Consider the following 27,044-nt stretch of genomic DNA (forward strand, 5'->3'; position numbering starts at 1 on the left):
GTCTCTGAATGTCCTTGAGTGGCCCAGCCAGAGCCCGGACTTGAACCTTTATCGAACATCTCTGGAGAGATAGGAAAATAGCTGTGCAGCGATGCTCCCCATCCAACCTGACAGAGCTTGAGAGGATCTGCAGAGAAGAATGGGAGAAACTCCCCAAATACAGGTGTACCAAACTCATAGCATCATACCCAAGAAGACTCGAGGCTGTAATCACTGCCAAAGGTGCTTCAACAAAGTAAGGGGTCAGAATACTTATGTTAATGTGGTATTTTATTTCTAAAAACCTGTTTTTGCTTTGTCATTATGGGGTATTGTGTGTAGATTGATGAGGACAATAAACAATTGAATACATTTTAGACTAAGGCTGTAACCTAACAAAATGTGAAAAAAGTCAAGGATCTGAATACTTTACGAATGCACTGCAGCTATCTACCTACCTAGATATTAGCAACATACATTTATTTTACCAGATCCTCTTCTGCTTCAGCCGGTGGAGATTTTTTCTTATTTCTGACAATTATATGAACAAGGTGAAATCTATTTCAATTGATGGTGTCAGAATGCACTGCTTTATTAAAGCAATCCAGAACTAGCTTGTTATGTTGCAGACTCGAAAGCCTGATTAACTCATTGCAGAATGTATCCATAAGGATGAATGAATACGCATATTTATTTGACAATACACCTAATCACCCATCAATCACATTGTTTTAAAGAAATCAAAATAGTAAACAATGCATACATATGCCTTTTATACGCAAGATAACATATAAACATCTGAATTTAAGTAAACATTCAATTATTTATTCATCAATGCCACAAACCTTGGACATCGAAGAGCAACGTATGAACTATTGTTACTATCCAAGAGAGCACAGATTCTTCTGCTTTTCCCTTTTAGGAATTAGACCAGTAAAAATAACACAAAATGTAAAACAGCATATTGTGCTTTTTAGGGTGAGTTACAAATGGATACAGGCTGCTTAAGGTTTTATATAAGATACTAGGTCAACTCCAGCAGAATGAGAAACACTTAGACTCAAAACAAGGAAGCCATGCCTAAACTCAGCTACTGTATATCAACACCCTTGTAAATTTAACAGGTCCATGTTGCTGTCAATTGTAAGCAGTACATTTACCACTGCATTCAGTCTGAACCCCAAAATAAGCAGGACCGCATTACACAGGTGACAAAAAGGTAGTAAAAACAGTACATCACAACACGTTTAAACATGTTATCAAATCAGGAGAAGAAAAGGCAAAGGAAGCAGCATAGGGAAAATGGGTGAAGGTAGGGTGGGATTACAGAGATAAGAAGGAGAGTTCCAAAGTGTTGACACAAATGATAAACTAAGCAATACGATGCAACAAACTACTACACATATGAAAGAATGTACTCCACAGGCCAGTACAATATCCTACACATGGAGGGGTACCTAAGGGCACATACAGGCTGTGTGCAGCAGTTAGTGGTTATGAGATGGTTTGGCTTGGAAAGGTTTTTTCACCTGGTCACAGACAGTCGATGTGTTGTTCACTGAAGTTCACAAGCGAAGGGAAAAGGTGAGAGGAGGAGAGCACGTAGATGCGAAAAGGAATTATACAAAGATCAAAGTTTACATGCTATTTGCATGTGGCTGCTATGAAGGTGAACTGTGTTTGCGTGTGATTAGTTGTGTATTAATTCCGCCGATTCTGTTGAAAAACATTTCTTAAACAGAACAAAACAGGAATAAACATACCTGAATTTGTCCAATATAAACTCTTGTTTGCAACTGTTGGACTAATGATTACACCCTAGATCAGCTAGATGCAGGCAAGAGTGTGCAAGGCGGTATTGAATGTGTCACTTTCTGTCACCTTGATTACTCAAATTTCTCGACCTGTGCACCTGTTGTAAACTTTTATTCATAGGCTAGGTTGTAGCAACCTCATCATGGGTATAATGAAGTAGTAGCCTAAATCTATCGATGTTACATTGAGATGAGTGAATGGAATATGAATGACAGTCATCTAATATGCTGTAATAGAAATAAGTGGCCGATTTATAGGGGTGGTAATGTGTGAGGTAATGGAGCCCAGGTGTTCCTCATGATGACGTACATGTGCGTGTAATGATTGATGCCAGGTGTGCGTAATGATGGATCCCAGGACCGGTGGTTAGTATACAGTCGACGTTGAACCCCGGAGGGTAGGAGCGGGAGTAGACATGACAGAACCCCCCCTGACGCGCATCTCCAACCTCAGGATGATGCCGACCAGAGGGACGGACCCTGAGGATGAGGAGCGGGCCAGTCCGAGCGGCAAAGGTGGAAATCACGGATGATGTTGGGGTCCAGAATGTCTCCCACTGGAACCCAACACCGCTCCTCTGGGCCATACCCCTCCCAGTCCACCAGGTACTGAAGCCGACCCCCATCACGTTGGGAGTCCATCTGACGGCATAGGCCAGACCAGGGGGGGCGGAGGGGTGTCGTGGGGGACAGCATCAGCTAGGGGACCAGGAACCACCGGCCTGAGAAGGGAGACATAAAAAGAAGGTGAGATATGGTAGTCACTGGGAAGCTGTAACCTACACGTCACCTCGCTGATCCTCCGGAGAACCTTGAACGGTCCCACAAACTGGGGGCTCAGCTTTTTACAGGGTAGGCGGAGTGGGAGGTTCCTGGTAGAGAGCCAGACACGATCCCCAGGGATCGTCCATGGAAGGAATCGAGCCCTGACTCCTCAGGAACCTTCCCAGCTCCTGGTTAATCCTCTCCACCTGCCCGTTGGACTGAGGCCTATACCCGGAAGTGAGGCTGACTGTGACCCCGAGCTTCTCCATATAGGCTCTCCATACCCATGATGTGAACTGGGGGCCACGATCAGAGACGATGTCCTTCGGAAGACCATAATGCCGGAAGACCTGCTGGAATAGTGCTTCAGCGACCTGGAGAGCAGTAGGGAGACAAGAAAGATGGATTAAAGGACAGGATTTTGAAAATCTATCCACAACCACCAAAATGGTGGTGAAACCGTCAGAGGAGGGGAGATCAGTAACAAAGTCAATGGATAGATGGGACCAGGGAAGCTGAGGCACAGAAAGGGGAAGGAGTTTCCCTGCTGGAGTGTTCCAGGGGGATTTGGTTTAGGCACATACGAAAATGGAGTTGATGTAGCGAGTGACGTCCTGCGCCAAGGTGGGCCACCAGTACTTCTCAGAGATGGATTGATTAGTGTGAGAAATACCTGGATGTCCAGCAGAGACAGCTATTTGTGCCCAGGTCAGCAGCCGATCCCTTATCCCCATGGGAACATAGATGCGCTCGGGAGGACAGTAAGGGGGTCCGGGCTCCCTCTCCAAAGCCTAGCGAATGTCCACATCTACGTCCCAGACCACTGGAGCTATGTCTCAGGAAGGGATTATAGGTGCACTCTGGACAGGACCCTCTCCCGAATCGCAGAGACGGGACATCGGCCTTTGTGTTCTTTGAACCTGGGCGATAGGTCAGCATGAAGTCGAACCTTGTGAATAAAAGGGCCCACCTTGCTTGGCGCGGATTCAGCCTCCCCGCTGTCCATATGTACTCCAGGTTCTGATGGTCGGTGAGGGTGACGAATGGTTCCTTGGCGCCCTCCAGCCAGTGTCTTCACTCCTCTAATGCCAACTTCACAGCCAGGTGCTCTTGATCGCCAATGTCGTAATTCCTCTCTGCAGGGGACAGTTTCTTAGAATAATATGCACAAGGATACAATTTGTGGCTGATTTGGTAGCCTAAGTAGGAGACAGTCTTCTGATGAAATTGACACTTTTAAGCCTTGATGAACAGGTGGTTAGCCAGGAGACGTTCCATGACTGCTCGAACGTGAGTGAAGTGATCCTCCAGGGTAGCCGAGTAGACCAGGATGTCATCGATATACACGACCACCTGGCGTCTGAGCATGTCCCTGAACACCTCGTTAATGAATGTCTGGAACACTGACGAAGCATTGGCTCAACCAAATGGCATCACCAAGTACTCGCAGTGACCAGACATCATGCTAAACGCAGTCTTCCACTCATCCCCAGATGAGATTGTTTACACTTCGCAGGTCCAGTTTGGTAAGGAACCTGGCCCCGCAGAGCTGTTGGGTGGCTGCCGGCACCAACGGGAGAGGGTAACGGTACTTTGTGGTAATTTCATTGAGTCCTTTGCAATCAATACATGGACATGACCCTCCATCCTTCTTGGCCATGATGACGAAACCTGCCGACGCAGGAGAATTGGACGTGCGGATGAAACCTTGGAGTGCCTCTTGGATGTAATCCTCCATTGCCTGGGTCTCAACCACCGACAGAGGGTAGATGCGTCTGCGCGGAGGCACAGACCCTGCCAGCAGGTCAATGGCACATTCCCAGGGGCGATGAGGGGGAAGACAGGTGGCGGGGGTCTTTGAGAATAGCTCCCGCAAGTCCTGGTATACCTCTGGGATGTTGGGCTGAAGGCCAACCACAGGACTCTCAACCAACATGGAACCACAGGGGATGGGGAAGCAGGTCCTCCGGCATTCGGGTGACCAGTCTGATTCTCATCCTCGACTATGAGATGGTGGGGTTATGGCGTTGAAGCCAAGGGAGGCCGAGGGTGATCTTGTGACCTGGTGCACTGGTGATGAAGAAGGAGATGTTCTCCTGATGAATGGACTCTGCGGTGAGGATGAGTGGTTGGGTGATGGTTCCGGATCCTAGTGGCCGATTATCAAGGGCTTGAACCGGGAAAGGAGAGCGGGTATGAGATGTTAAGAGAGGAGATAAGGGTCTGGTCTATAAAGTTACCCGTGGCTCCCGGAATCCACTAACGCTGTAGACACAGTACATGAGGGATAGTCAACTAGTGTGATGGACACCAAAAAGAGTTTAGCAGAAAGTGATGAAGATGGAATACTCACTCCTGCCCTATGAGGTGGAAGAGCACGTATTCTGCCATAATTAGAGTAAGCACTCACCTCCCTCTCTGCCCTCCGGAGATGATCAAAGATGCATTTGAATAGAGACATGAACCCCTCATATGAATCTAGCTCTTCCTCTCTCCCAGACGGCCGTGGCCCATTCCAAAGCCCTCCTAGTCAGCAGAGAAATAACCATGGCAACCTTGGACCTCTCGGTGGTGGGGGCTTCCCTCTGGTGTGTAAAGTAGAGGGAGCACTGAAGTAGGAAGTCACGGCATTTAGATGGGGTACCATCATATTTATCCGGTAGGGACAAACGGGCATCGCTGACCTGAGCGGGTTGCTGAATAGGATATTGTGCTGGATCGCTGGGTCGACTGGTTATAGAGTATCCTCCGCTAGTTGACGGCAACACTTCCTGGGTATGTTCGAGATGTTGCACACTGCGAAGAACCTCTCCCATAGCCGTCCCCAGTTGTGCAAGCTGGTCCTGGTGTTGACATAGAAGGTATCCCTGCTTGTGGACCGTCTGGGAGATATTTTGTTCTCCTGCTGCTTCCATTGTTTGAGTCAGTATTCCATAACGAAGACGTTGTGAGTCGAGAAGCAGGTGCAGCTGAAACATTTAATAAAACAACAAACATGGAACGAGACAATATAACAGTAGCATCTTTGCATAAACACAGGCTCAATACTGACTGGGGAAGGAACCTAAGGGAGTGCCAGATATATGGGAGGTAATGAGTAAGGTAATGGAGTCCAGGTGTGCCTTATGATGATGTACAGGTGCGTGTAATGATTGATACTAGGTGTGTGTAATGAGGGATCCCAGGAACAGTGGTTAGTATATTGAACGCCGGAGGGGAGGGGAGGAGAGGGAGTAGATGTGACACAGATGTGACACATACAGTGTACAGTCTCCAAGCAGTTTAGCAGTTACACCAGTGGACCCCGGTGGCATTGAATTGATAAAAGCTTACCTTGACTTGGAAGAGTACCAGTGTTTGAATAGGCTAAACTAGCTAGCTGCATTTGCTAGCTAAGTAAGTGAAAGTGAAAGAAATATGAAATTTAGCTAGCTCTCTCTCGCACTCTCTTGCTTTCAGTACTAGATATATTCTCTGATCCTTTGATTGGGTCAACAACATGTCAGTTCATGCTGCAAGAGCTCTGATAGGTTAGAGGATGTTCTCCGGAAGTTGTCATAATTACTGTGTAAGTCTATGGAATGGGGTGAGAACCATGAGCCTCCTAGGTTTTGTACTGAAGTCAATGTACACAGAGGACGGAAACTAGCTGACTCTGGCTACACCATGGTGCTACCCTACAGAATACATTTTATGCTATTGTAGACCTTATTATTAATACATTATTTTTTAATCAGTTATTTGGCGACGTGAGTATATTTAGTATAGTTTTATCTAAAAAGGATAACTGATATTGTTTCACTATTTTTATGAAATTCACTGAGGAGGATGGACGTTTGTTTTACTAACCTTGTGGGGACCAAACCATTTATTCCCATTCAAAATCCTCTTTTCCCCAACCTTAACTGCTAACTCTTTGCAATTACAGTTTATTGTTTCCTTTCACAATATAACAATGGAATTTAATCACATTTAACACTAAACAATAGACAGACAGGCATGAATATATATACAATAGAGAATATATTAAAGGAAACAAATATTTTAGCCCGTTTAAACATGAGCTTCTCAGTCTATCAATATCCTTAGTGATATTCAGTAATAGCATAGCAGGATTTGCAAGTATTGTGGTACCCATTTATTCCCCAGTCTATTCCGTTACCCTATGCCAAAAGCTTCCCAAACTTGGACATTTACAGAACATATGGAAAATTTCACCGGCCGCACCAATGTGTCGGGAAGAAACACCGTACACCTAGCAACCAGTGTCAGCATCCTTGCGCCCGGCCTGCCACAGAAGTCGCTAGAGCGCGATGGGACAGGGACATCTCGGCCGGACAAACCCTCCCCTGACCTGGACGATGCTTGGCCAATTTAACGTCACCTAATGACGGCTGCAACACAGCCCAGTATCGAACCAGGATCTGTAGTAACGCAGCTAGCACTGCGATGCAGTGCCCAAGACCGCTGCGCCACTCGGGAGGTCTATGTCAGCTGTACTTGATTGACATCTCCAGCATAGGTTGGATTCTATCAAACCTATTCTGTTCAGCCTCAGAGGAGTCCAATAAATCCCATTGAACACTTTAAATTGAATCAGCATCCCTCATAGGGATCTGCATCTGCATCTGTTGTACTATTGTGTTCAATTCCTCCTCTACAAATGTTACCTCTAGGTCTTTTTCATCATACAGCCTTTAGGCCCTTACAAGTTTCATTAAATCCACCTATAAGGTGGCGATATATAAGCCCTGCGGTATGTGGCCATTTGCAGAGGATTTCTATCTTAACATTTACATCAGAATATACAGGGAATTTGTTGTTTTTCAGTCCCACCGTAAACATACAATCTCTAAACTGGAGATAATGTATCTCCAAAAGTCTTGTTCCTGTAAATTATACTTGGACCTTAGTTCTTCAAAAGAGGTAAATGTGTTTTCTTGATTTAGACACCCAATGTTCTTTATCCCCTGTCCTCCTATTTTCAATTTATGGTTGTTCCATAACAAAGCAGAGCTTTCAAGAAAGGTGAATATTCCTCTCTCTTATGAATCTCACTCCACATATTTTTTGAATGGGACATTATTGGATTCTGCCATCCCACCTTTTGTTGACTCAGATAATCTGATGCTCCAAATGGGGCATTAAGTTCTTCTTCGATGTCCACCAAAATTGGCCTTTTGGAGTTCTCAATGAAGAGAGAGCCTACTTGGGCAGTTATAAAGTCTTCTTGACATAATTGCATGTCAGGGAGCTTTAATCCTCCCTTCTCAGTCTTTGCCTGTAATCTCGCCAGTTTCATCCTGGCCCTTTTACCAGCAAAAATAAAGGGAGTATTAATTTTGTCCCTAGATTTAAAAGGTACCGACAGGTATGGATAGTGGTAACATGCTGATGATGTAATTCAGTTTTGGGAGCTATGACCAATCTTTATATGCCTAGTTAAATAAAGGTTAAATAAAGAATAATATAAACAATTATAAACTGTTTCCTACCCCATAATGCAATTGGTAGCTTATCCCAGTTCTTAAACTGGAGTTGAATTTTGTTGAATAGTTGGTTAAGGTTTTCAGAAATCACGTTCTCTTGACTAGGATTTAAAGCAATCCCCAGGCACTTCAAGTTTTTAGGGACCCATTGATACCTCCAGTTAAGGAAGTCATGTTTTTATAGGGGCATTACCTCGGACTTGGTCAAATTTACTTTATACCTCAATATCTCTGAAAATTAATTTACTAGGTTGAGTAAAGGAGATATGGAGAGTTGGGGGTCTGATAGTAATAGTAATATGTAGTCTGCATAAAGCAGTAGTTTATTCTATCTACCTCCCACAGTAACTACTTTGACTGACTGATGCAGCCTAATGGCTTTGGCTAATGGTTCTAGTGCTATAATAAATAGGAAAGGTGAGAGACAGTCACCTTGTTTTGTGCCTCGCCCTACTTTAAATGGAGATGACCGTAATCTGTTAGTGATTACTATGGATTTGGAGTCGTTGTACATAAGTGTAATAATATTCTGAAAGCCCTGTCCAAATCCAAATGTATTTAGAGTATAATGCAGGTAATCCCAACCCACTCTATCAAAGGATTTCTCTGCATCTAGGGATAAAGCTGCCACTGAAGTATCCACATTTTTGGCCTTCCAGATTACATGCAATAGGCATCTAAGATTATCAGATCAGTTCTCCACCTGGTCTGGATTTATGATTTTCTTAATTATATGATTCACCATCATAGACAAAAGTTTGGTAAATGATTTTCCATCACAATTTATCAAAGAAATTGGACAGTAGCTCCCACACTCATGGGGATTCTTTCCTTTTTTAAGGATTAGGGCGATTACTGTTTTACTCATAGAAGGTAGGAGCTTACCTGTGTTAATCGATGTGTTAAATGTTTTCAATATCTCTGGGCTAAGCTGCTCTGCAAAACTTTTATCGAAATCACTGGGTAGCCCATCCAAGCCTGGAGTTTTACCAATGGTGCTTGTCTTATGGTTTCGGTCAATTCCTCCAAAGTAATGGGGCAATCTAATCAATTCCTGTCAATTCCTGTCTTCCGCTGTTAGATTTATGCAGGTTCAAATTCTGAAAGAACGTCTCTGCTTTCTGCATATCCAAAGGACCATCTGAAGTATAACATTTCTGATTGAAGTCTCTAAATATATTGTTTTCTTTATGATTGGTAATCAGCATGCCTGTCTTATTTCTGATTCCACCTATTTGCTGAATTGTTTCAATTGACTGGCCAACAGTTTTCCTGCCTTTTCACCTGATTCGTACCATCTGCTTCAACCTGTACAGGGAATATTCAGCTTTTTTACTGAATAAAGCATTCCGCTCGTAGATCCTGGCCAACAACCTCCTTCCCTCAGTAAGAGCATTGAAGATGGGTTGTGGCTGGGTCTTCCAGCATGACAACGACCCGAAACACACAGCCAGGGCAACTAAGGAGTGGCTCCATAAGAAGCATCTCAAGGTCCTGGAGTGGCCTAGCCAGTCTCCAGACCTGAACCCAATAGAAAATCCGTATTGCCCAGCGACAGCCCCGAAACCTGAAGGATCTGGAGAAGGTATGTATGGAGGAGTGGGCTAAAATCCCTGCTGCAGTGTGTGCAAATCTGGTCAAGAACTACAGGAAACGTATGATCTCTGTAATTGCAAACAATATCCCTCTCCAGCGTTTTGAGCTCCGTTTCAAATTTCTAAACGTTCTATTTATCAATTTTTTTAATAGTATCTGATCGTTGTGTCATTACTTCGCGTATGTAAGCTTTAAAAGCCTCCCAAACAAGTATCTGTTTCGCACCGTCATTGTTTGTTTCAAAGAATTTTGTAATGTTTGCTTTAAGGAATTCACAAAACACCTTGTCCTGTAAGAGGCTGGTATTCATTCGCCAACACTTCAATGTTTCTCTTTCTTCTCCTATTCCAAACGTCAGATCAATGGGTGCATGATCTGTCATAGTGATTGTGCCCACACTGCAAGCACCCACTTTATCTATGAGAGAGTGAGATCAAACAGTACTCTATGCGGGAATAAACAGTATGCTTATTCGAAAAGAATGTGTAATCATGAGCGGTTTGATTGATCAGTCTCCATATATCATAAAGACCAGCATCTTTACACAGTGTTGGAATTGCTTCTTGAGTTTGAGGTCCTGTTTTTTTTCTCCTTATTATTTACAATGACGGCCTACCCCGGCCAACTCTGGGCCAATTGTGCACCGCCCTATGGGACTCCCAATCACGTCTGGATGTGATACAGCCTGGATCGACCAGTTTTAGATTAATCTAAAATGCATCAGGGACCTGATTATAATCCCTCCCTAGTACCAGAGGAAAATCATCTAAATCCACTATTATTTTGCAAAATAATTGATGTCACTTGTTAAATCCACTTCAATCAGTATAGATGAAGGGGAGGAGGCAGGTTAAGGAAGGATTTTTAAGCCTTGAGACATGGATTGTGTGCGTGTGTGCTATTCAAAGGGTGAATGGGCAAGACAAAAGATTTATGTGCCTTTGAACAGGGTATGGTAGTATGTGCCAGGTGCACCGGTTTGTGTCAAGAACTGCAACACTGCTGGGTTTTTTATGCTCAACAGTATCCTGTGTGTATCAAGAATGGTCCACCATCCAAAGAACATCCAGGGAACTTGACACATCTGTGGGTAGCATTGGAGTCAACAAGGACCAGCATCTCTGTGGAGCGCTTTTGACACCTTGCAAAGTCATTGCCCTGACAAATGGAGGCTATTCTGAGGGAAAAATTGGGGGTGCAACTCAATATTTGGAAGGTGTTCCTAATGTCTGGTATAAATTCAGTGTGTGTGTCACCTCCGTGAACACATTTCTCTTGTCCTGAACATCCTTGGAAAAGTCAGGGAAAAACTCCACCTTTGCCCCTTTCCAGTGAGAATTTCTAAGAGCTTTTGCTCTGAGCCAGACCTTCTCCCTGTCGGTGTATTGTAAGATTTTCACCAGGTTGGGGCAGTGTCGTCACTGTCCGATGTGTTCTCTCGATGGTCATGTTGTTAACATCCTCAGGTGTGTCCTAAAATGTCTTTCACACAATCAAATAACATTTTATTTGTCACATGCACTGAATACAACAGGTGTAGGCCTTACTGTGGAATGCTTACTTAACCAAGAAAGCAATTTTAACAAAATAGAGATAAGAAGATATTTACTAAATTAAGTTTTTAAAAAAAGTCAAGTAACACAAAATAACAATAATGAGGCTATATACAGGGGGTACCGGTACGGAGTCAATGTGCGGGGTACAGCTTAGTCGAGGTATTTTGTACATGTAGGTAGGGGTAAAGTGACTATGCATAGATAATAAACAGCGAGTAGCAGCAGTGTAAAAACAAAGGGGGGGGAGTTCAATGCAAATAGTCCAGTTGGCCATTTTATGAATTGTTCAGAAGTCTTATGGCTTGGGGGTAGAAGCTGTTAAGGAGCCTTTTGGACCTACACTTGGAGCTCCGGAACCGCTTGCCGTGCAGTAGCAGAGAGAATAGTCTATAACTTGGGTGACTGGAGTCTTTGACCATTTTTTGGGCCTTCCTCTGACACCGCCTAGTATATAGGTCCTGGATGGCAGGAAGCTTGGCCCCAGTGATGTACTGGGCCGTACGCACTGTGCTCTGTAGCGCCTTACGGACGGATGTCGAGCAGTTGCCATACCAGGTGGTGATGCAACTGGTCAGGATGCTTTTGATGGTGCAGCTGTAGAACTTTTTGAGGATCTGGGGACCCATGCCAAATCTTTTCAGTCTCCTGAGGGGGAAAAGGGGTGGTCGTGCCCTCTTTACGACATTATTGGTGTGTTTGGACGATGATAGTTTGCTGGTGAGGTGGACACCAAGGAACTTGAAACTCTCGACCCGCTCCACTACAGCCCCGTTGATGTTAATGGGGGCGTGTTCGGTTCACCTTTTCCTGTAGTCCATGATCATCTCCTTTGTCTTTCTCAAATTGAGGGAGAGGTTGTTGTCCTGGCACCATACTGCCAGGTCTCTGACCTCCTCCCTATAGGCTGGCTTATCGTTGTTGGTGATCCGGCCCACCACCGTTGTGTCGTCAGCAAACTTGATGGAGTTGGAGTTGTGCTTGGCCCGCAGTAATGGATGAACCGGGAGTACAGGAGGGGACTAAGCATGCACCCCTAAGTGTTGAGGATCAGCGTGGCAGATGTCTTGTTGCCTACCCTTGGGGCGGCCTGTCAGGAAGTCCAGGATCCAGATGCAGAGGGAGGTGTTCAGTCCCAGGGTCTTTAGCTTAGGGATGAGTTTTGTGGATACGGTATGGTGTTGAACGCTGAGCTGTAGTCAATGAACAGCATTCTCACATAGTTATTCCTTTTGTCCAGGTGGGAAAGAGCAGTGTGGTGTGCGATTTTATTTGACCTTTATTTAACTAGGCAAGTCAGTTAAGAACAAATTCTTATTTTCAATGACGGCCTAGGAACAGTATTTGTGCCTTGTTCAGGGGGCAGAACGACAGATTTTTATCTTGTCAGCTCAGGGATTCGATCTTGCAACCTTTTGGTTGCTAGTCCAACGCTCGATCCACTAAGGCTACCTGCCGCCCCGATTGAGATTGCGTCATCTGTGGAGCTGTATGTGAATTGGACTGGGTTTTGGGTTTCTGGGATGATGTTGATGTGAGCCATGACCATCCTTTCAAAGCACTTCATGGCTACCGATGTGAGTTGTCAAATTATGGTTGCATACACCTTAATTAAGGAGGACAGTACACCATGAGTCACAGAACATTAAGTCAATTAACCGCTGGCTGCCTCTCCACCACAGAAAGCACCGAGCTAGGCTGAAACACCTGCATTTTGGAACTGCCTTGCTCAAGAAAGCAAAAAAGAGACCATGTTTGTTTGCAAACTGCTATGTGACACGTATTAATGCCAAATAACTACACAAAAGTGTTTATCTTAACAGGTGGGGCAGAGCACTGAATGACAGGTTGCCACTGCATCCTGTCACTCGTTAAACAGTTACATATTGATGACAGATGCAAGTCTAACCTGCAGTCTAATGCGATTTAATTACCTGTGTTATTCAGTGCAGGATGGGCTACTACCACCTATTTCGACCACATTTAAGTGGTTTTGTATTTTCTAGTGAAGAAGCGATTCATGTGGGGGTGCGGCAAGGCGTTCGAAGAAGTGGACCAAATACAAATGAATGGCATTCGTTGGTTTAACAAGAGCGAGTGCTGCTCAACAATTGTGTATTTTCAGTCAGCCGTCTCATTTGTTTTCATAATCAATTTTACTTACAAAGTTGTCGATTTGTAGCTTCCAACTTGCAAGTGTACATGCATGAGAATGGGAGTTGTTTTTCAAATGACTTAAGACTTCACAATGTACAAAATGTATAAGAAACAATATTTCCAAAAATGATGGCATGAGTTAACTGACTAACATTCCGGATTTCGCCAGGACACTAATGAATTGCCTTTGTAATTCAATGCAAAAGTAACCTACATGTACCTCTCCAAATGTGTCCCCATAGCCTTCACCAATGTGCCCAACTTTCCCTTTCCTTCACTGCCGGTCTGACCCTATGGCCTGCCCGCCCTGTTTTCAGCACAGGGAAAATGTTTGTAAAGGGTGTCCAAGGTTAAACGCAAAACCCAAATTCCTAAAAAGTGTTTATTCCAGAACGACATTTCCACATTTGCCAGTAAACTTAGTTCCACACATTTTTAATGACTGTCACCATTAGATTTAACAAACAAATTAACCCTTTTATTTCACAAAAAGATAACATATTTTTCATTTATGGTGACACTAAGTTGACCGCGTGGATTTAGTAGAATGATGAACGGTTTTACAAACATGACATTTTCCTATTATCAGATGGTGAATGTGTTCTGTAACATTTTATAACCTGTGACAAATTAAATCTCAAATGACAAACAGAATGTAGATACATAAAAAGCTTGAGGATTCTACAAAAACCTAAAAGCCAGAGAATTGAAAAGACTTGAAAGAGATTTAATGTATTAATAGAACAGTTCAGCATATTTCAGAATGTGTGCCTTCTGTCCTCTTCACAATACCATCCCTCCACCCATGATCTCCATCCTCTGCAGAGAACAGAAAAAGATCACAGTTTATATATTTGTACTACCCATTACAACAGGAACAGACATTGTACAATTGTATGCATATTAGGCTTATGGGTTGTTGTATGTATACTGAACAAAAACGCAACATGCAACAATTTCATTGATTTTACTGAGTTACAGTTCATATGAGGATATCAGTCAATAGAAATGAATTCATTAGGCCCTAATCTATGAATTGCACATCACTGGGAATAAAGAAATGCATCTGTTGGTTACAGATAAAAATAAATAAAATGGGCCTCAGGATCTCATCGCTGTATTTTTGTGCATTCAAAATGCCGTTGATAAAATGCAATGGTGTTCGTTATTCGTAGTTTATGCCTGCCCATAACCCCACCATGGGGCACGTGGTCTGCGGCTATGAGGCCGGTTGGACGTACTGCCAAATTCTCTAAAATGACGTTGGAGGCAGCTTATGGTAGAGAAATTAACATTAAATTATCTGGCAACAGCTCTGGTGGTCATTCCTGCAGTTAGCATGCCAAGTGCACCCTCCCTCAAAACTTGAGACGTCTGTGGCATTGTGTTGTGGGACAAAACTGCACATTTCAGAGTGGTCTTTTATTGTCCCCTGTACCAGGTGCACCTGTGTAATGATCATGCTGTTTAATCAGCTCTTTGACATGCCAAACCTGCCAGGAGGATGGATTATCATGGCAAAGGAGAAACGCTCACTAACAGGGATGTAAACGAATGTTTACAAAATTCTAGAAAAATACGCTTTTCGTGCAGAATGTCTGGGATCTTTTATTTCAGCTCATGAAAAATGAGACAAACACTTTACATGTTGCTTTATATTTTTGTTCAGTGTATGTATGAGTATATTTAGGGGTTCACAACAAAGCTGATATGGGAAAAATAAATAAATCCAATCACTGACTTTGTTTTGTGGAACACCCCTCCTGCCCCTTGTCACCAGAAACAACTTAAATGACGGCAGTCTCAGACTAATGCATGTAGCGAACGACAAAGCAGCGGAAGAATTTAATGTGTTGTCCTCCATCTTAACATTTTGGAAAACCTTAAAAATATTATAGTCATGAACCATAAGTCCAAAGACCACAATGTGGCATGTAGGCCCATGGTACATCTCTTAACGCTGTTTGAGAAAAGCTAAGAGATTGGTTAAGAGATGGCTGAGTTATTGATAAATCAGTAAATCAGACTTGATGTGTCCATTTAAATCCACTCCACAATGGCCTATCAACTTTAGACTTTTTAGGGTCATCAAAGACATTACCATGATGAACCATGTTAATTTTGGCATTGATATCTTAAAGAAATAAGCACTTGTTAGCTTGCATTAGTCATCTCAGACATTTTCTTGTAAAACAGCTCAGCTAGCTAGCGAAATGCTAATTGACAATGCTAACGTTAGCTAGATAACGTGTTAGCTAGACTGCTTCTAGACTTGGGAGCTCATGGGGGCTTCAGGAGGCAGCAGGTTAGATGATTCCACCATGGGCAACAAATGGCTACTAGAACTGAACTGATGTACATGGGGCAATGAAATTTGGTATGTGAACCTTATAAACTCAGCAAAAAAAGAAACGTCCCTTTTTCAGAACCCTGTCTTTCAAAGATTATTCATAAAAATCCAAATAACTTCACGATCTTCATTGTAAAGGGTTTAAACACTGTTTCCCATGCTTGTTCAATGAACCATAAACAATTAATGAACATGCACCTGTGGAACGGTCGATAAGACACTAACAGCTTACAAGGCAATTAAGGCCACAGTTATGAAAACTTAGGACACTAAAGAGGCCTTTCTACTGACTCTGAAAAACACCAAAAGAAAGATGCCCAGGGTCCCTGCTCATCTACGTGAACGTGCCTTAGGCATGCTGCAGTACTTAATGCAGCTGGTGGCCACACCAGATACTGACTGTTACTTTTGATTTTGACCCCCCCTTTTGTTCAGGGACACATTATTCCATTTCTGTTAGTCACATGTCTGTGGAACTTGTTCAGTTTATGTCTCAGTTGTTGAATCTTGTTATGTTCATACAAATATTAATGTTAAGTTTGCTGAAAATAAATGCAGCTGACAGTGAGTACGTTTTTTGCTGAGTTTACATCCTTAGAATCTTGGAATATAAAGTCACCAGATGGTGGCAGTATATATCATTGGCACCAGAGGATACTAGAGCAATAATTATTGATCAAGTGGACTTTATTTGATGCAAATTTAAAATCATGCAGATGGTCATTGTGGATTTTCGTGATTCGTATAATCACATAGTTGCCCTCATTTTTATTTAACCTTTATTGAACTAGGCAAGTCAGTTAAGAACAAATTCTTATTTACAAGGACGGCCTAGCTGCCTTGTTCTGGGGCAGAATGACAGATTTTTACCTTGTCAGCTCGGGGATTCAATCTAGCAACCTTTCGGTTACTGGCCCAACGCTCTAACCACTAGGCTACCTGCCGCCCCTTATGTGGTCTGAACGCAGTGAAAAGTGGATATTTTATTAGATCAAATTTAAAAATGGGATGTCCTGCCACTTTCAGCCAGCGTATTACAGCTGTGAGAGTGTATCAAAGTATTTTGGAACGCTAATGTGGAGTGTTCCAACAGATTTCAATTCTAAGTGGTAACGCTTTCATAAACTGCATGTAAAGACAATTCCTACATGATAATGCATGCTTTGTTATCCAACTGATCATGTATTTTCTGTCATCCTGTGAACCCTGTTCATTGCTGCTAGCAACTATGATGTGCTGTTTTTCGTTTTTTTTTTAACACAACAGCACAGGTAAGATTTCCAATGTATTCATTACACATGACAAACCTGAAAAACAAGTTAATAATCATCCTATAACACATAAGAGAACAGGAAATTGGACGGATAACAGTATAGAAAAAAATATCACCTGAGGGGGTTCTATGAAAGCGAGCCAATCAGAAGAGTGAGTTGGGAGAAGACCCATTGACTGACACTTGTAGATAGCCAATGCCGAGCCCAACAGGTTCCCTACAGAATAGACCAGCCCCTGGAGCCACTGCTGGTTAGAGTTCTCCAACAGCTTGAATGCTGAAGAGAGAAAGGGCAAGAGTGAGCAGTGATAACACGCTTATAAACGACATTATACAAACCGGGTAGTTAGGGTCCCAGATGCTGATTGGCTGAAACTTTATTTCAGCTTTGTGTAGATCAGACAATATACCACAGATATGACACAAATACTTATTTACTGTTCTACTTTAATTGTTAACCAGTTTATAATAGCATTAAGGCACCTCGGACGTTTGTGATATTGCCAATATACTCCGCTTTGCGTTGTGCCTAAGAACAGTCCTTAGCCGCGTTTGATTGGCCACTATAAACTGGGTGGTTCGAGTGCTTAATGCGGATTGGCTGAAAGTCGTGGTGAATCAGACCGTATACCACGGGTAAGACAAAACATTTATTTTTACGTTGGTAACCAGTTTCTAATAGCAATCAGGCACCTCTGGGTTTTGTGATATATGGCCAACATACCACGGCTAAGGTCTGTGTCCAGGCACTCCGCGTTGATTCGTACATAACAGCCCTTAGCTGTGGGTTTGTGATATATGGCCAATTGTACCACGGCTAAGGGCTGTGTCCAGGCACTCACCCCATACATGGGAAAACAGATAGTCCAAAAATAAATCAAAAGGAAGTTCTGGAGAGCTCAATGACAAAGGTTGGTGAACACTGCTGTAGTCTCAAAGAACTAGGCACTGGCAGAGCTACTCTTTGGCGTATTTGTACAGCTGTAGTGACGATTGTATTGTATTATGGTTCTCCTATATCTGGTTCAACCTGCCCAGAGACTATGGATGAAAATGTGCACTTTTGATAACTGACTCATACATTGACTGATGTCGAAACAAATGTTGATTGATGTGCACACACCTTGTTGAAACACATTTCTTTCATATTGTGAGATGCAGGGCACCCTTGCAAAAGAGACATTGGTCTCAATGGGACTCCCTGCTAAAAGAAAGGTAAAAATATATATACAATAAATACTCACTGGCAGACATGGACATGAGAGCCTGGATGGGCCTCCAGGCCATCATACAGACCATCATGATAGGGAAGATTGAGATGGTGTTCCCAGACATGTACATGATGAACAGGTTCATGGGAATCTGCTTCAGAGGGCCCAGGGCCACGTCCCAACAACGCTGTTATAGAGGAGGGAGGAGGTAGAGAGAAAGGGTAATGGGGTAAGGAAGGGAGAGCAAGTTACCAACAATATATTAATAAAGTAAGATGAAAAAGTAGAAAACGCAAACTTTGAACAATACATCATGATGTTGTGAAATCACCCTCTTCTGGTGACCTACCTTTTCCACCAGGTTTTTGTCTGTTTCCTGGATGCTGGTGTCTGGGACTGGTTTGTCTGAGTATCCAATGGGGTACATCACATCTCCCTGGTTACTCTGTCTGTCTCCACGACCCCTGGAAGACAAAGAGGACAGTTAGAGGGCGATCCATGGGGAAGAGGTCAGAACAGAAGCTTTAGGTTATAGATTAGTTATAACAAGGTGGATCTTGAAGCATGTCATGCCTGTTTATCTGTGTAACTGTTGATCTGGACTCATTTGAAATGTCAGCAAAATATCAAGTGTATCAGATAGTGAGAGAGGATGACAGTGGGGAAAGATTGACACAACCTCTAAGGGCAGGCCGGATTCAAACAAATGCAGACACTTTCATTTTGTATTTATTTAAAATGTAACCTTCATTTAACTAGGCAAGTCAGTTAAGAACAAATTCTTATTTACAGTGAAGGCCTATCCCAGCCAAACCCCGGCAACGCACTCCCAATCACGGCTGGATGTGATACAGCCTGGATTCGAACCAGGGACTGTAGTGATGCCTCTTGCACTAAGATGCAGTGCCTTACACCGCTGCGCCACTCAGGAGCACTGAAGACGTGAGCAGTAAAATGCAGTCTTACCTAGCATTGCCCAAGCTCAACTCCAGAGCCCATTTCATCCTCCTAGCTCCTGCTCCTCTTGTAGACACTGCCCCTCCTCCCTGTCCCCCTGGAGACGCCATGGCAATGTATAACTATGTTGAACCACAAGAAGAACACAATATTATAACATGAAAGGAACATGACTGAGTGACATTTGACAATGACCAAAACACTGATATTTTATTTTTGCTGCGCTTCATAGAAGATCTTGCTAGTGTCAGCGACTAGGATATTCCTAACCCATTCAGCGCCTATTGACGACAGTATCTTCTGGCTGGGGGTGTTCTGTTAAGAGCCCCGGCTATCGTTCTGAACGTTTAAATGCATCGCTGACGGTAAGGTTTTGGAGCGTATCTTTCATATCTGCGAGGAATAATAATAAAACATGTTAAATTAACACACTTTATATGGCTGATAGTGTTGTTTACGGAAAGACAGGGGAGGCCCACTGTGTTATTTAGCTATGTAGCGTGCTCCGAAAAACGTTTCGCAAGCGATGCTTGACGTTTCTAAACGTTAAAACACAGCGTCGGAATGGACAGTTACGGATAATATTTCTTAAACTAGGCTATTCCAAGACAACCCCTGACTAGCTACGAAGTGAGGCATTGGCTTGACATAAAGCAAGATGGGGGTGAAATGTTCAGGTTTCTTAGTTGAACGTTACCTATCTAAGTTAGCAGCTAGGCCATCATTGCTGGTCATACAAATACTTGTATTACATATGCACTAGGGTTAGACTATAGGTTTATGGACTAACGCTACGCTAAATGACACACAATTATGATGCTGTCCAGTATTGCATTCATGAAAACTGGTACTACTGCTAACAACGTATAAACATGCATAGTTAGCTACTGCTAGGTTAACCGAAGCAGCTAGCTAGCTTGTTAGCTCACACATCTAGCCAGAGAAAGAGGCTTAAGAGATGAAATGACAACACTCCTCACCTTAGAGACGTTCCAACTAGTGTTTACTTTACTTTGATGTTACTCTCGAGCAGAATTAGCCAACCGTACGTGAATATTCGTCTAATTATTCACAAGCAGTTCATTCAGCTTAAATCGACGACATACGATGGCCGGGCACACAATAGTGACGTTTTAGTATTGGCGTCGCGCTTCACTTCTTCTTAAAATGTTATGTCAGACTATACCTATTGGTGTATTTCCGCCACCTACTGTACGGGGTATTGAAACCAAAATAAATAAAACAACAATCCAACTCGTTCAGTCACATTCAAATCACATCCCTACACAGGCTCAGGTGCATCAATCGACAGGATTCCTTGTAATGCCTCTGCAGAAAAATCCCTGAGTCAGCTGCACTTACAATGATGCCTATTTTCTCAGATTTTCTCTGTTTGCGCTTTGCAGTTGATAACCAACGTAATGAGAAGGGAGACTCATCAAAAAAACAATAGAGTGGATGTTAGTGTGCTTCTGCACTCCATCTACCATGTGGTCAGTCATTGTGCACCAACCACTTGATCCAATTTTTCACGTACAGTGTATTCGGAAAGTATTCAGACCTCTTCACTTTTTCCACGTGTTGCTGCACAGCTATTTTCAGGTTTTTCCAGAGATGTTCAATCGGGTTCAAGTCCGGGCTCTGGTTGGGCCACTCAAGAACATTCAGAGACTTGTCCCGAAGCCATTGTCTCTGCTGTGAGCTTAGGGTAATTGTCCTGTTGGAAGGTGAACCTACACCCACAGTCCTGAGCGCTCTTGAGCAGGTTTTCATCAAGGATCTCTCTGTACTTTACTCCGTTCATCTTTCCCTCTATCCTGACTAGTCTCCCATTCCCTGCTGCTGAAAAACATCTCCACAGCATGATGCTGCCATCACCATGCTTCACCGTTGGGATGGTATTGGCCAGGTGATGAGCGGTGCCTGGTTTCCTCCAGACATGATGCTTGGGATTCAGGCAAAAGAGTTCAATCTTGGTTTCATCAGACCAGAGAATCTTGTTTCTCATGGTCTGAGAGTCCTTTTGGCAAACTCCAAGCAGGCTGTCATATGCCCTTTACTGGGGAGTGGCTTCTGTCTGGCCACTATACCATAAAGGCCTGATTGGTGGAGTGCTGCAGAGACGGTTGTCCTTCTGGAAGGTTCTCCCATTTCCACAGAGGAACTCTGGAGCTCTGTCAAAGTGACCATGGGTTCTTGGTCAGGGCCCTGACCAAGGTCCTTCTCCCCTTGATTGCTCAGTTTGGCAGGCGGCCAGTTCTAGGAAGAGTCTTGGTGTTTCCATACTTCTTCCATTTAAGAATGATGGAGGCAACTGTGTTCTTGGGGACCTTCAATGCTGCAGACATTTTTTTGTACCCTTCCCCAGATCTGTTCCTCGACACAATCCTGTCTCAGAGCTCTATGGATAATTCCTTCAACCTCACGGCTTGGTTTTTGCTCTGACATGCACTGTCAACTGTGGGACCTTACATAGACAGGTGTGTGCCTTTCCAAATCATGTCCAATCAATTGAATTTAGTGGACTCCAATCAAGTTGTAGAAACATCTCAAGGATGATCAATGGAAACAGGATGCACCTGAGGTCAATTTTGAGTCTCATAGCAAACGGTCTTAATACTTATGTAAACAAGGTATGTTTTTAATTTTTTATAAATTTGCAAAAAATTCTAGAAACCTGTTTTCGCTTTGTCATAATGGGGTATTGTGTGTAGACTGATGAGGATGTTTTTTATTTAATCCATTTTAGAATAAAATATCAAAATGTGGAAAAAGTGAAGGGGTCTGAATACTTTTCGAATGCTGTATATTGCTTTGTATTTACTTCTAGTGCCACCCCAGAGATAACACTCTTGATAGGCGCCCTGCTTCGAAGATCCATACATGACACATTTCAATCCGACATATTCTTGAGGCGCAGAGCACGCTCCTTCTGTTCCATAGAAACACAAAAAAAACAAAATAAGCCCAGCTCTCATTATTCTCATCTACGCCATCTCATCCAACGCATCCACAATTTTAATTGAGACGCCAATCGGATCTCCCAGGTAACAACATTGATCTAAAACCGTTATTACAACCAAAAATGTTTGTCGAGACACATGCAGGAGTCACAAACGGCCGGCGGGCAGGCTCTCTTAAGGAGGCGGGGTCTAGCCTTAGTTTTTCATAGAATGCTTCTGCTTTCAGGGATATTCAAGGGGCAAGAGCTTTTTGAGATATGCAGTACTGCAGACTTTCATTTGCCCTGTAATCATGGGGTTATTCAGATCTGAACACCAGGTAAGTAGACTCTGCAGCCCTCAATCTCCCAATTTAAATACCCCTGCTATATCATAGTTGACGTTTCTCACCTTCCCTGTCGGTCATACTGTCAAAGAAAAGCCAGTTGTCAGGGCGGGGCCCGTGCTTGATGAAGCTCACCTAGTGACTGGTCTCGAAGCACGTCACAGCAAAGAGAGCCAATCGCTGACAAGTTCCATGCAGTGGACCGTGCACGGACCCCCAGCCACATCCATCTGACATGAATTGTGGGACTGACGCTTCCTGTGGGTGTGTACCTGATGGAGGGAGGAAGAGAGGGGGGAGGGAGAGAAACAAACAAACAGAGATAGAGAAGGTGGAGAGGATATAGTTGGTCACGCAAAAGGGACTTATACAAATCAAACTTTATTTGCCACATACGCCGCTACAGCAATTGTAGACTTTACCGTGAAATGCTTACTTACAAGCCCTTAACCAACAGTGCAGTTCAAGAAGAAGAAAATATTTACCAAGTAGGCTAAAATAAAAAGTCATAATTAAAAAGTAACAATACAATGGTACTGAATTCCGATTGGGTAGAGTTGTATGTAGCTATAGCAGTGAAATTGTCCCATGAGGCGGATCTAGCATAAGCGTCACCTCCACCAATCTTACCCTTAAAGCTAGAATCCGCAGTATGCATTTGAAGCAATAACAAAGCTGTCACCCAGCTTCTGCTTTTGTAAAAAGCTGAGGAATGGGCCTGGAGAAATGCAACCACTCTCAAACTCATAGACAGAGCTATGCATGCAAGGACTGACCATCCATGATATCAAAATGGGATAGTTCACCCAAATTACAAAATTACATATTGGTATCCTTACCCGGTAAGCAGTCAGTCTATAGACAAGCTGTGACAGCAATCCATGTTTTGGTTTGGTTTCCCTGGGACTGTTTCCACATGCTAACATTTTAGCATTTGTGGCACAAATTCTATTCAAGTAATGTGACCAATATTAGCATTTTTTGCGCATCATGTTCAAATCATCTATACATGACTTTATTTACCTTCATAATCAATTTGAGATACTTTTGGATGATTTGCACATGCGCGAAAAATGCTGATATCAGTCCCATGACTTGAATGGGATTTGTGCCACAAATGCTAAAACATTAGCATTTGGAAACGGTGCCAGGGAAACTAAACCAAAGCAAGGATTGCTGTCATAGACTCTTTACAGTGTAATGAAACCAATGTGTTATTCTATACAGTGTCTGTTTACATTTACGTTGTTTACAAACATTGGATAAAAAACAAATATTTTAGGTTCTGATGGGTAACAAAAGTTGAACTAAGCTCATGAGGCATTTAGAAGTTATATTACGGCAGTTCCCATACCAAGCAGTGATGCATCAAGTCAAGATGCTCTCAGTGGTGCAGTTGTATAACTTTTTGAGGATCTGAGGGCCCTTGACACATGGACCACACATGGTTTTCATGGACCACGATAACCAGGCCCCAAGTATCTGGTCTGGAGCGTGAAACCACTAGCTCTGCTGGTCGACTACTGTGTAGCAACCTAGCGGTGCCAAAAGCCCTGGTCTGCCTTAGAAAGCCTATGTAAATTACAATCGACAGAATGGCGGCTTTGGCCTCTAAAATGTGTTTATTATGGTCAAGTTTGATCCTGATGGTGAATTATTTTACAGTTCGCTACAAATTGAGATATTTAATTAAATAGTGGTCCATTCTGACTACTACATTTGTTGTCACGCCGGACCACGTGCTGACACAGACCAATCACTGGCCGACAGGCTACAAGGAGGCTCCCGGTTGACTCTCTCAGGCAGGATGAAAACCACTACATCGACCGTGATCCTTAGCTTTTATTTATTTATTCAAAACATACAATATACTTGCAGTGAAGCCGCTCAACAACTACATCATACCAATCATCCAACAGATTCCCATTCAGAGCAACACACAGAAAGAAGCATACAGGGTCAATGCCCTGCTCAAGGGCATGATGACCGATCTACCACCAGGCCAAAAAACGTGAAACCGAACCCTCCAATATCCCCCCACAGTTTCCCAATAGCTGTCCCTCAACCATTCGAGACCCCTCCCACAGTCCCCCCCCCCCCAGGAAGAAAAATAAAAAATACAATTAATTCCATTCCCCATCCCCAAGAACACCCCAATGCACCAAAAAACAAGAAAATGAACTAAAGAGAAAAAAGGAAAAGACCAAAGAAAACAGCAAACAACAATACAAATAAAAAAATAAAAAACGAAGGATAATCAAGGAAACTAAAATCATAACAGCAATGCCAACTGTATATGTTTGTGTGTGTGTTCTTGTATGTGTTTATTTGAATGAGAGTGTGTGTATATGCATGTGTACAAACACCTGCACGGCATCAGCCTCAGGCAAACCGGTATTAGTTGTAAAAACACTGCCCCTTAGTGTCATTCAAATTTACTTTTTATTATGTGGAAGGACCACCAGAGGGCAGGCTGAGCTCACGGATGGTAGCCCAACAAGGCATGGGAGACAGGTGAACCAGAGGCAATTAAGCACAGCTGACACTACTAATGAGATATTCTCCTTCCCCTATAAGAGAGAGTATGGAACCAGCAAGAAGGGGAACGATCTCTGGAAGATGGCCACCGAGACAGAGGAGCTATCTAGGAAGAACCATTAAGACGGTGACAATGTCGTGACTTTTTGTTGTAATTTAAAGACAATCATATTGTGTTCCTGTTTTGCTCTGGAGAAGAAGATATATGTTTTGTTCCTTTGGAGAGTTTCATTGATTCTGTTGGAGTGTTTGTGTTGTCCAAATGCCCTCAATATAGAACTTTGTTCAATCAAGAAAACCTACTCCTGACTCGTTTGTTCCACCTTCCCGCTTTAGAGTGACGCCCAATTACTTGGTCCGCTCACATTCGTGGAGAACGTGGGCACTAGGTGGACGAGTGACACAAGGATAAGTGAGTAAATCAAGATTCTTCCAGTAGACCAGGAGGAACCTTTCAAGAACGATGGATAACGCCCTACTACAACAATTGATCGCGGCACAGCATACAACCATAGAACTCCTGCAACAACAGCTGAGCCGGCGAGAAGAACCTAGAGTTAAGCCAAGAGCGGCTGCTCATGCCATCTTACCTCGTCTCTCCAAGGAGGATGATATTGAGGCCTTCCTCATGACCTTCGAAAGGACGGCCACCTTGGAAGAGTGGCCGCCCACAGAATGGGCGAGCGCATTAGCCCCTCTTTTGACCGGGGTGAATCAGGAAGCCTATTTTGACCTGGATGCCCGCGAAGCTGCAGACTATGGGCGACTAAAAACCGAGATCCTATCCCGGTACCAGCTGACTGCCAGAGATAGGGCCGTAAAGTTCCATCAATGGACCTACACAGCTGACAAACCCGTCCGTTCCCAGATTTTTGCATTAATACGACTGACGAAACAGTGGCTAGAACCTGAAAAGGGAGTAGGACAGGTGATAGAGACTCTTGTAGTGGACAAGATATTGAGGGAATTACCCAGTGACTTAAAAAGGGTTGTGGGGCAAGCCAACCCGTTGTCAGCCGACGACATAGCACAGGCGGTGGAAACATATCGGTCTACAGGGGAGTTGTTAAAAAGTGACAAGGAGGAACGGAAGGATTCTTCCGATCCCGTACCCCGACTCACGCCGGCGCGTCCGCCACCGACACGTCCAAACCCCCTCCGGAGGTGGGAGAAATCATCCCCCACACAGCAGGGTCGGTGTTATAAATGTCAGTCTCCCAACCATTATGCCCCACAATGTCCTAGCAAGGACGAGCCCATGGTCACAGAGTCATCACTGCCCACCCCCACACCTCTCGGTTTGAGGGGGCAGGATCAACACTGTTGGTTAGCAGAAATAGCTCCAGCCCCAGAGATTCCAGTTCAAGTCGAAGGACAAGATGTGGTAGCCATCCTCGACTCGGGAAGTATGGTTACGTTAGTAGAGGAGCGGCTGGTGACCTCCGCAACACTGCTACCAGACAAAGTAGCCGTATCCTGTATCCATGGAGACACCCACTATTACCCCACTGTGAATCTGCCGATTCTCACTCCAAAAGGAAGGTGTACAGTCAGGGCAGGGAAAGTGCCCCAGCTGAAGGTACCATTATTGATCGGGAGAGACTGTCCCTTATATAAGGAGCTTCGGCAGATGACGTTATGCGTGGAAAGAAGGGGGACAGGAAAGAAGAGAAAATCCAAGCCCGAGGTAGTAGTCCTACAAGGAGACGTAGCTACGTCCTCGTCCTCTGCAGCAGAGGAAGAAATAGCAACCCAACGTTTACGACAGATATTCCAGGAAACCACCGATGAAGACACTTGTGAAGGGTTATACACTACACAGGAAGGAAGGAGCAACCAGACGCTAAGGGATATATTTGAAGCTCCATCCGAGGAGGGAACCTGGAAGGGGTTCTCATCGGTCACCCCCGAGGGGGATGGGGAACATCCTCCACATCCCTCTACCGAGGTTGATCTGCCCCAGGAATTAAAGGGACAGTTCGGCACCTCGCAGCATAGAGACCCAGACCTAAGGGAGGCCATGAGGAAGGTGAAGGTGATCGACGGGAGGAACGTCGACGGATCAGGTGAGCCC

At 43.8% G+C, this 27,044-nt stretch overlaps 1 protein-coding gene across 1 annotated transcript; it reads right to left on the bottom strand.

Moving 5' to 3' along the window:
- Nucleotides 1-13,721: 13,721 nt before the first annotated feature.
- Nucleotides 13,722-20,454, bottom strand: LOC129865553 (ER membrane protein complex subunit 4). Its single transcript, XM_055938428.1, has 6 exons — nt 20,125-20,454; nt 19,154-19,266; nt 18,537-18,651; nt 18,221-18,374; nt 17,093-17,253; nt 13,722-14,172 (listed from the first exon to the last, which is right to left on the bottom strand). Exons 2-6 carry the CDS (start codon nt 19,252-19,254, stop codon nt 14,137-14,139), a joined length of 567 nt encoding a protein of 188 aa, XP_055794403.1. The 5' UTR covers nt 19,255-19,266; nt 20,125-20,454; the 3' UTR covers nt 13,722-14,136.
- Between the last annotated feature and the right edge of the window lie 6,590 nt (nt 20,455-27,044).

Source organism: Salvelinus fontinalis, chromosome 11, assembly GCF_029448725.1.
Source record: "Salvelinus fontinalis isolate EN_2023a chromosome 11, ASM2944872v1, whole genome shotgun sequence".
In the NCBI taxonomy this organism is placed as follows: Eukaryota; Metazoa; Chordata; class Actinopteri; order Salmoniformes; family Salmonidae; genus Salvelinus; species Salvelinus fontinalis.